The sequence below is a fragment of the Lithobates pipiens genome, unplaced genomic scaffold (assembly GCF_037356315.1).
Source record: "Lithobates pipiens isolate NorthernLeopardFrog02 unplaced genomic scaffold, aLitPip1_a1.2 Scaffold_22, whole genome shotgun sequence".
NCBI lineage: Eukaryota > Metazoa > Chordata > Amphibia > Anura > Ranidae > Lithobates > Lithobates pipiens.
The window spans coordinates 86,207,909-86,217,298 of NW_027507784.1; the positions used below are offsets into that span (position 1 = coordinate 86,207,909).

General features: G+C 42.7%; 1 protein-coding gene across 1 annotated transcript in view; it reads right to left on the reverse strand.

Moving 5' to 3' along the window:
• ASIC4 (acid sensing ion channel subunit family member 4) overlaps positions 1-1,745 on the reverse strand; it is a 471,815-nt gene extending 470,070 nt beyond the window's left edge. The window contains exon 1 of the mRNA XM_077447836.1: positions 978-1,745. Within this exon, the coding sequence (XP_077303962.1) occupies positions 978-1,553 (576 nt within the window). The 5' untranslated portion in view covers positions 1,554-1,745. The remainder of the gene's footprint in view (positions 1-977) is intronic.
• Between the last annotated feature and the right edge of the window lie 7,645 nt (positions 1,746-9,390).

Below are 9,390 nucleotides of genomic sequence, written 5' to 3' on the forward strand. Positions count from 1 at the left end.
ATGGTGGGTTGGGTATGATATGAAGGTGCAGGGCTCAAAGTGTTCTTTTTTTTATTTATTTTTTATTTTGGGGATAGTGATAATGGGACAATGTAACAAAAATGAGAACAAAAATATCCTGCAGCATTCTGGACAATCGCCTGCAATCATACCACAGAAGGCATCCCTGCATATTTGCAGTAGGTCCTCATTTTGTGAAAATTGGCCGCCATTGTCAAAATTGGGGCTTCCCCCTAAAAAAGTCCAGTATGGCGTTAGGTAGGACAGGCTGGTGAAGAACCTAAAGTATCCTGAATATTATATTATGAAAATTATTAAACTTGAAAGATGTGCATCAAAGGAAGTTGACCAAACCACGAGAAAACGGTATGACGGGTTCTTCTAAAATTTTACCCAAAATTAGTAGATCAGTATAAAAAAAAAAATGGAGGTGTTCCACCCAACTGCAGCAATAATGTAACAAATCCATACAAGAAACTGTAAATGTTTTTTTTTTTTTTTACATTTAAATTGCATGCCTTTAGGAAAATAAATTTGTTGGGGGTCGGAAAGCACGTCCTAAAGAGTTTCTATTAATCAGGCATGCACGGCTCTCGTATTTTACCTTTGCCGCAAAAGATATAAAATGGATTAATGCAGCCGCTGGTGGGAAAAGATGAATAAAAGCTGCTATGAAGTAACATCTCACATTGATTGTAGAATATAAATCAGCTGTGATTTATACCGTGTCAGGATTGTAACTTTTTATCAGAGAGAGGGTTGCGAGGCGCCTGAAGACACAATGCAGCTGTCAGAGGATTGCAACCTTTGGGTAGGGTACTGTGGACTGACAGCTGAGTGACAGGTCCCCTCCCAGGCGCAGGAGGGGGCGGGGGGCAAAATACCGGAATATTCTCCCCGCCATCAGCGGGCACTTTGTAGGGCTAGGAACACACAGATTGCAAGTGATAGAAGCTGGCACGTAGCCAGAGACTCACCACCGAGAAGTTGTGTGCGGTGCAGTTGTCCCCGCTGAAGTTGCAGCTCTTGAGCATCTCCGCCAGTTGGTGACCAGTCCGGTTGACTATGTCCAGCATGTCCGGGTCGGGGTACATTAAATCCGAGGCTCGGTGCCCGTCTCGGTCCTTCGGGGGGAGTCCCGTCAAGTTGGCCAGGTGGTAAATGTCGGCGTCCGACAGCGCCGAGTGCCTGAACCGGTTGATGTTACAGATGGTGACGGCCGGAAAGATCATCTCACCCATCACTTCCTCATCCAAGGACGTGACGTGGGGGTGTTCGAGGTAATACAAGGCACACTTCGCCGCCTGGTACAAGAAAAACACCAGAGATGCCAAAAACACCACTGCCCAGAGACTCCTCTTGACGCCAAGTCTACCCGTCCTGAAGATATGCCGCAGTCCATGTAAAGTGCTGGTCCTGGCAAAACCTGCCAAGTCCCGGTTTGCCGATGCAGCCTCATCCCCGATCAGGCTTTCCTTCTCCCCTTCCTCTTTTTCTTTCTGGTTCCCATCCTCGTCTGCAAATTTGATCTTGCAGACTATCTCGATGGGCATTGGCAAAGCAAGTTTTTTTGTTTTTTTTTTGTTTTGTTTTTTAGGGAGACAGGGCTACGGAGGGGTCTTCAGAACCAGGAACAACCCCCTCTCGCCCCGTTCCCCCCCTTATGCACGTCCCAAAGCACTTTTACCTCGACGGTGTCAAGACGCTGACGAAATAGTCTCTTGCTCGCTCCGATTTCTTACTTCTCGTGTTTTCCCACCACCCCCCCACCCCCCTCTTGCGTTTCCCGAAAGAGAAAATTGAAAGAAAAGCCAAGGAAAAAAAAAAATTGACTGATTAGAGGAAAATCGCTGCCAGGGGAGAGCAGGAGGGCTTTTCCGCTGTTCAATTCAGCACGGTCCTTCTCTCCTTTAAGGATCGTCTTCCAGTGACTTTGCTTATCTCGGCGAGCACAGCTGTGCAAGGGATGAAAATCTTGTCTTCTTTGCTGCTTTCTCTCCCAGCGCAGGCAGCGAGCATTGGAACAACTGCTAAGACAATCTCCTGTCTGAGGGATGGAGAGGGATCCCCATATTACAAAGGGAGGAGAGGAGGGGGGGGGGGAGTAATAGCTGAGAGTGTCTATGTGTGTGTGTGAGGAGTATAAATCTGAATGAAATGCCTTAAGCAGCTCTGGGCAGTGAGTTGCGAGCAGGCGGGGTGAGACAGCACACTATGTTCTGAAGTCAGCTTGCCACACTTGTTTGAATAAGTATATTGGGGGAAAGCTTCATTTTCCCAAGCCCCAGCTAGGCGCACCTCCATTGCCCCCTAAATTATTGCACCCTTCTCCCCCTTTTACTCTTCTGCGCTAATTAAATTAAAGTAGCATTTTTTTAATTAATTTTTTTTATTTTTTATTTTTTTTAGCTTAACACATTGAGCATAATAAAATACATTTGTTAAAATTCTCACACTTGCAGTGTACAAATGAAAACAGCGGAGCGGCGCTACTCGCTAATAATAATAATGAATAAGTGAAGACGGATCTCAGTGAATTAGAAGTCCATAAGAGATCTCATAAATAAACCAGTGAATTGATAAACGAATATGCAAGTAAAAGTTCATCACGACCATAGGTGGTACCTCACCCCAGAAAAACTGACAAGGATCTACCCGGCCTCCTCCCCCAAATGTTGGAGGGGCTGTGACGATATCGGATCACTAACCCATATCTGGTGGGACTGCCATGCCATCAGGAAATTCTGGGGGAAAGTTGAACGTTTAATTCACTCGTTATCTGTTGTATCTTTTTCATTATCCCCTTTGGACCTACTCCTAGGCTTGTCCATCCCCTCCTGGACCAAACAAGAGCAAACTCTGGTAGCACATATCTTAATTGCTGCCCGCCTGGCAATTGCAAGGAAATGGAAGTCAACCCAGGCCCCTCTTTTAAAGGATTTAATTCAGGTACTCAACCACCACTTCCAAATAGAACATGCGTTTGCAAAGGCCACCCAATCCACAAACCTATTTAATGAACTCTGGCAACAGTGGATTGCTGACCCAAGAAGCTCGCCTGTGGGGTAGACGCATCTCTTACTCACCTATCCCCGTAGACCTGGTCATTTGTTGACTGCTCTCTGCCTCTTTTTCTTTTTCTGGTAGTAATCGATCCAGTATGGCGCACATCTTTAACTGACATTGTTTATTTGTTTAAATGCCCAATTGGCGCTGTTTTGTGAAAACCCATTTTCCTTTGAACCAATAAAAATTATAAAATCTAAAAAAAAAATAAAGGCAAGTTTAAAAAAAAAAAAAAGTTCATCACGACAATCCATAGGAACACACCACACTGTGAATACACCTCCACCACATGAAAGAGCCGCTTGCCAAGTGGCAAGCTAGGAGAGCTTGTGGCTTATACCCCAGCCAGGGCCTTTAATCTGAGGGGAAGACTGATGACAGCTTCTGGATAGACCTCGCTCCAGGCAGGAAAAATCCAAACAACATCCAAGCGTCTCAAAAGGATCAGGAGGTCACCTCACCACTCAACGGTCAATATGGCTTATACCCAAAATAGTGTAATACCAACTGGACTTTTAATATTAAAAAGGTAATGCACTTACAGCAGGAAGCAAATAAATGAGCAAGGTGAAAAAGCCGGCCGGCTTTCATAAACCCCCGTCCTTCCCTCCACTGACACGTTTCGTCACAAAATGACATCGTCCTGGGGTAGTGTACAACTTGCTGCTGGCTCCTGCTCTTTCAGTGCTGCTCGCCTGAACTTCTGGTCTGCAGAGGAAAGAGTTAACAGTGGACAGTGCAGTCTGGAGAAGGGAGTGAGGAGGAGCTGGAAAGTACTTAACAAAACCCCAAGATAACCTCTGTAAGGGGGCGGGCCACATCCTTAAAAAGGAGGAGGGGACCCCAACAACCACAGGGGAATGGACGTTAATTTTGCTAACAAATAAGGAAAAATAGAACCTTCAATTGTATAAGAACATCATTTTATCAGTGGCGGCCCGTCCATGTGGGGCGCAGGGGCGTCGCCCCCCCCCCAATCCATGCGCCCTGCAACTAATCTACATGCAGAGTGCTGGACACATTGATTCTAATGAGCTTTTTTTTTAGAAGCATATGATTAGAGCCTGAGGCTCCAATTGGTGGGCTCGGGGCGCAGTGAGCCCACCCAGTTGTGACAATAGCGAATTAATATTGGCTATTGTCTTCCTGATTCTCCTCCTGGCCAATCAGGAAGCGGGTCCTGAGACACGATTGGCTGAGAGAAGCAATTCTATTGGGTGCCGGGGAGGAGGAGGGAGGAGACACAGGGGAAGCCGCCGAAGCCGAGGAGGAGTAGACACAGGGTGAAGCAGATTGTGTGACAATAACAAATTAATATTTGCTATTGTCTTCCTGATTCTCCTCCCAGAAAATCAGGAACCTGTTACCCGATTGGCTGAGAGGAGAAGCGATTCTATTGGCTGCTGAGATGGAGGAGGGAGGAGACATAGGGGAAGCCACCGAAGCCGAGAAGGAGGAGGTGCAGGGTGAAGCTGCCTTGAGACTGTCCATAATTTTAAAGGGTGCCTTGAGATTGTCCATAATTTTAGAGGGTGCCTTAAGACAGTCCATAATTTTAGAGGGTGCCTTGAGACTGTCCATAATTTTAGAGGGTGCCTTGAGACTGTCCATAATTTTAGAGGGTGCCTTGAGACTGTCCATAATTTTAAAGGTTACCTTGAGATTGTCCATAATTTTAGAGGGTACCTTGAGACAGTCCATAATTTTAGAGGGTGCCTTGAAACTGTCCATAATTTTAGAGGGTGCTTTGAAACAGTCCATAATTTTAGAGGGTGCCTTGAGACAGTCCATAATTTTAGAGGGTGCCTTGAGACTGTCCATAATTTTAAAGGTTACCTTGAGACTGTCCATAATTTTAGAGGGTACCTTGAGACAGTCCATAATTTTAGAGGGTGCCTTGAGACAGTCCATAATTTTAGAGGGTGCTTTGAGACTGTACATAATTTTAGCGGGAGCCTTGAGACTGTCCACAATTTTAAAGGGTGCCTTGAGATTGTCCATACTTTTAGAGGGTGCCTTAATACAGTCCATAATTTTAGTGGGTGGCTTGACACTGTCCATAACTTTAGAGGGTGCCTTGAGACTGTCCATAATTTTAGAGGGTGCCTTGAGATTGTCCATCATTTTAAAGGGTGTCTTTACTGAAAAAAGTTTGAGAAACACTGCTCTAGTCCTTTATAAATAAGCAGGGCTTTTTTTCTCAAGTAATAGGAGCAGAACCTTTCAGAGTCACCCATTTTCCCCACCCCTACCCACCTCCGAGCAGCATTCCTTGGTTCCATCCCCTACCCACCTCCCAGCACTTCCCTTTTAGTCAATAGAGAACCAAGTATAATTTTTGGGTGCTAAGTAATTTGTATGGAATTTGGTAATAATAACAAGAAAAGCAGTAAAATAGACCCCCTGCAGCCAGTAACGATAGAGCCTACGACAGAAACAATAGATCCCCCTAATAACAATGGACCACTCACTACAAATCCCCCCCCCAGCAACAATAGACTCCCGACAGCAACAACAGATCTCCCCACAGCCAGCATTAATAGACTCTCCGGCAGCCAGCAAAAATAGACCCCTCCCTCAACAGTAGATCTCTCCCAGAAACAACTGACCCTCCCAAACAATATAAGACACACACCCCAGCAACAATAGATCCACCACCAGCAACAATATACCTCCCTGTAAAAATAGATCCCCTCCCGCTAGAATAGATCCCCCAGCAGCAAGCATCAATAGACCCTCCAGCACACCCACCCCTTGCCATTACATATAGTTAGCGCTAGAGGTGCCGGAACTGCATCCGCCTTGCCCCCCCCCCCCGTTCCCGCTGAAAAAAGCCCTGTAAATAAATGATGATAACTGCAATGCAATACACGATTACTGAATAGAGATTCTTCACTATCCCAATCAACATTGATTATTTTTAATCCTTATGCTGCTAGCATTAGTAAATAGATAGGAAAGTTTACTTGTTTTAAACTTTTTTTTTTTTTTTTTTTTTTTACATTTTTTCAGTTACTTCCTGGTTTCTTGCCAAATAATATCATACATTCCAGGAGTCTACAGGAGGGGAGGAGAGAAGGAGGGGTTTTCTGAGCTAAGCGCTTACTCTCCTGCATGCATGCTTGAGCTAAGGGCAGATGGATTCCAGGAAGTAAATGCTACGTGAAGGATTTGCCCTTACTCAAGGCAAATACTAGGGGTTGTTTTTCAAAGTGATTTTTCAGCAAAAATAAAGCATGGAGACATGGATGGATGGGGGAGTTTACTTTGAATGTTAAGATTGAACTAAATAGTGTTTTTGGTCTGTGGTGCTCAGGTGCAATGAAGATCTGCTTTAAACCACTTGTTGACCAGGCTTTTTCTGGCACTTTTTTTAGTTTTAACATTTAAATCAGTTTAAATCAGTATTTAGAGCTAGAAAATTACTGATAACCCCAAACATTATATATATATATATATATATATATATATATATATATATATATATATATATATATATATATTGGCAGAGGCCCTAGGGAATAAAATGACGATCGTTGCAATTTTTTATGTTACACGGTATATGTGCAGTGGTTTTTCAAACGCAATTTTATGGGGAAAAATGCACTTTAATGATTAAATTAAACAAAACACAATAGTTACCCCAATTATTTTCTATAATGTGAAAGATGATGTCACACCAAGTAAATAGATACCTAACATGTCCCGCTTTAAAAGTGCGCACACTCATGGAATGGTGACAAATTACGGTACTTAAAAGTCTCCATAGGCGACGCTTTAAACATCTTTAGAGTTTACCTGTTTGAGGTTACAGAGGAGGTCTAGTGCTAGAATTATTGCCCCCGCTCTAACGTTCCCGGTGATACCTCACATGTGTGGTTTGAATAAATAAAAAATAAAAAAAAATCGAACATAAGAAAGGAAAATCCGAAAATTCAAAAGAACAAAAATCCAAAAATTCAAAATAATAACTAACTACGGTAACTAATAATAACTAATTATTAAATTATAGATATTGGAATTTCCTTTCAAATTTGGCTGTTAGTAACAAATACAAATGTATTGAAGTTACGAATTATCCGAAATATTGAATGCCGCATGAAACAGAATGAAATAATAATACGTTTTTATTATTATTGTTATTTATTATTATTAATTAGTTATGTTCTATTTGTTTAGATACAGCATTTATTAGTATGGATAATTCGTAACTTTGGATAAATTCGCATTTGTTATGTTCACTAATAGCCAAATTTGAAAGGGAATTCAAATATCTATAATTTAATATTTAGTAATCGTTAAGTTACTATTAGTTAGTTATAATTTCAGATTTTCGAATTTTGGGGTTTTTGAATTTTCGTTCTTATTTGGGGATTTTCGTTCTTTTGAATTTTTGGATTTCCAAATTTCCGAATTTTTGAATTTCTGAATTAACAAATTTTCCTAAATTTGTTAAAAAATGAATTCGGAACTGAATTGCGCGTGTCTAAGAAACAGCAATACACTGCGCTTCCCAGTAAAAGGCTGTGTAGGGGGAAGAGTGTCAGGACAAGTCTGATCATTGGAGGGGAGCAGGCTGAGTTCCCAGCGCATCGAGAAAACTGACCAGGGTGTGTTTATTTTTTTTAGCCACTTCAAAACTGGGTATTTTTACCCCCTTTCTGTCCAGGCCAATTTTCAGCTTTCAGCGCTGTCGTAATTTGAATGACAATTGCGCGGTCATGCAACACTGTACCCAAACAAAATTTTTATCATTTTGCTCACACAACTAGAGTCTTCTTTTGGTGTTATTTAATCAGCGCAGTGCGCTCCCAGCGCAAAAGGAGATACGTAAATAAGCGCCCCCCATGGAAAAAAGCCCAGTCCAGTGGGGCTGCAGACTCAAGCTAGTTATCAACAAGGTGTGATCCAAGGTGGAGACTACAAGAGACCGTGCCGACACACACAGGGCACAGGACAGGTCACTATCAGAGGTCAGTCCAGTGCAATGATAAGCAGCCATCCATGGAGCGAGTGCATATAGACAGGAAGTGGCTAGTGATGATGTATTTGGGTCTAAAACAAGGTATGAAGAGAAAAAGGAAGCAAGACACAAGCATCGTCAAGAGGGAAAAAAAAGTGAAAACAATATTTTATGCTTAAAAAAAAGGGCAATTGTTAATGACACATTGTGTCTACTGGAATAATAAAATAGCAAAAGAACCTACTGTTTGAAATAATACAATTAATAATATTGCGGTTGGAATCATTAAAATAATTCTAACAATTATCCGCTGGAATAATGAAGAAGCAAATCAATCTGCTCTTGGAATAATAAAAAAATATATATTAATATTGCTGTTGAAATCATTAAAATAATTCTAACAATTATCTGTTAGAATAATAAAACAGCAAAACAACCTTTAAAGAGAAGAATTAAAGTGATAGTAAACACACACATACTGTTTAACCGCTTGCTGACTAGCCGCCGTTATTTTACTGAGGCAGGTTGGCTCTACTGGGTGAATCGTCGTAGGTATATGTTGGCTGCTTTAAGAGCGTTAGGAGGTGTGCGCACCCGCGGCGCAACGCTGGAGCTGATTGGCGTGGCCGGTGGCCACGATGTCCGCTGACCACCTGCGATCACTCCTAAAAGAGCCAGAACGGGGGTCTGTGTGTGTAAACACACAGATCCCTGTTCTGACAGGGGAGTAGAGAGAGATCTGCTGTTCCTAGCGATCAGCAACAACGATCTCTCTCCTCCTCTAGTCAGTAAAAAAAAAGCACTTGTGGGTTTAACTAATCATTTTTTTATGTATGATTCTCCTTTGGGGGGGAGGGGGAGGGGGGCATGGCAGGGGGTGTGTCCTATGCCTACATACTTTTGCTAATAGGTGTCCCTCGTTCCCATCTCAAAAAGTTGGGAGGTATGTTTCTGTCCTTAGCTCAGGCAGCATGGTGCGCTTAGCTGAGAAAGCCCCTCCTCCCCTCCTGAAGACTCCTGGGATGCATGAGATAATTTTGGTCTAGGACAAAAACTAGGAAACAACTGAAGAAACGTAAAAACTGTAAATATCCCTTGTAATAGAAATAAGGGAGGACAGGTCCTCTTTATGGAGAGATCTGGGGTCTATGAGACCTCAGATCTCTCCTCTACTCTTAAAAGCATAAAAAAAAAACCAAAACATTGATTTATAAAAAAAAAACATTGCTTACATCCACCTTAGACTGGAAGTGACGTCATGACATCAGTCCAGTCCTGCTAGATCATCGAGGTGTGGAGAGACGATATTGTCTCTTCTCACTTCTGTGTCCAGCCGTGCGAACCGCTGGATCGTTTTCCGG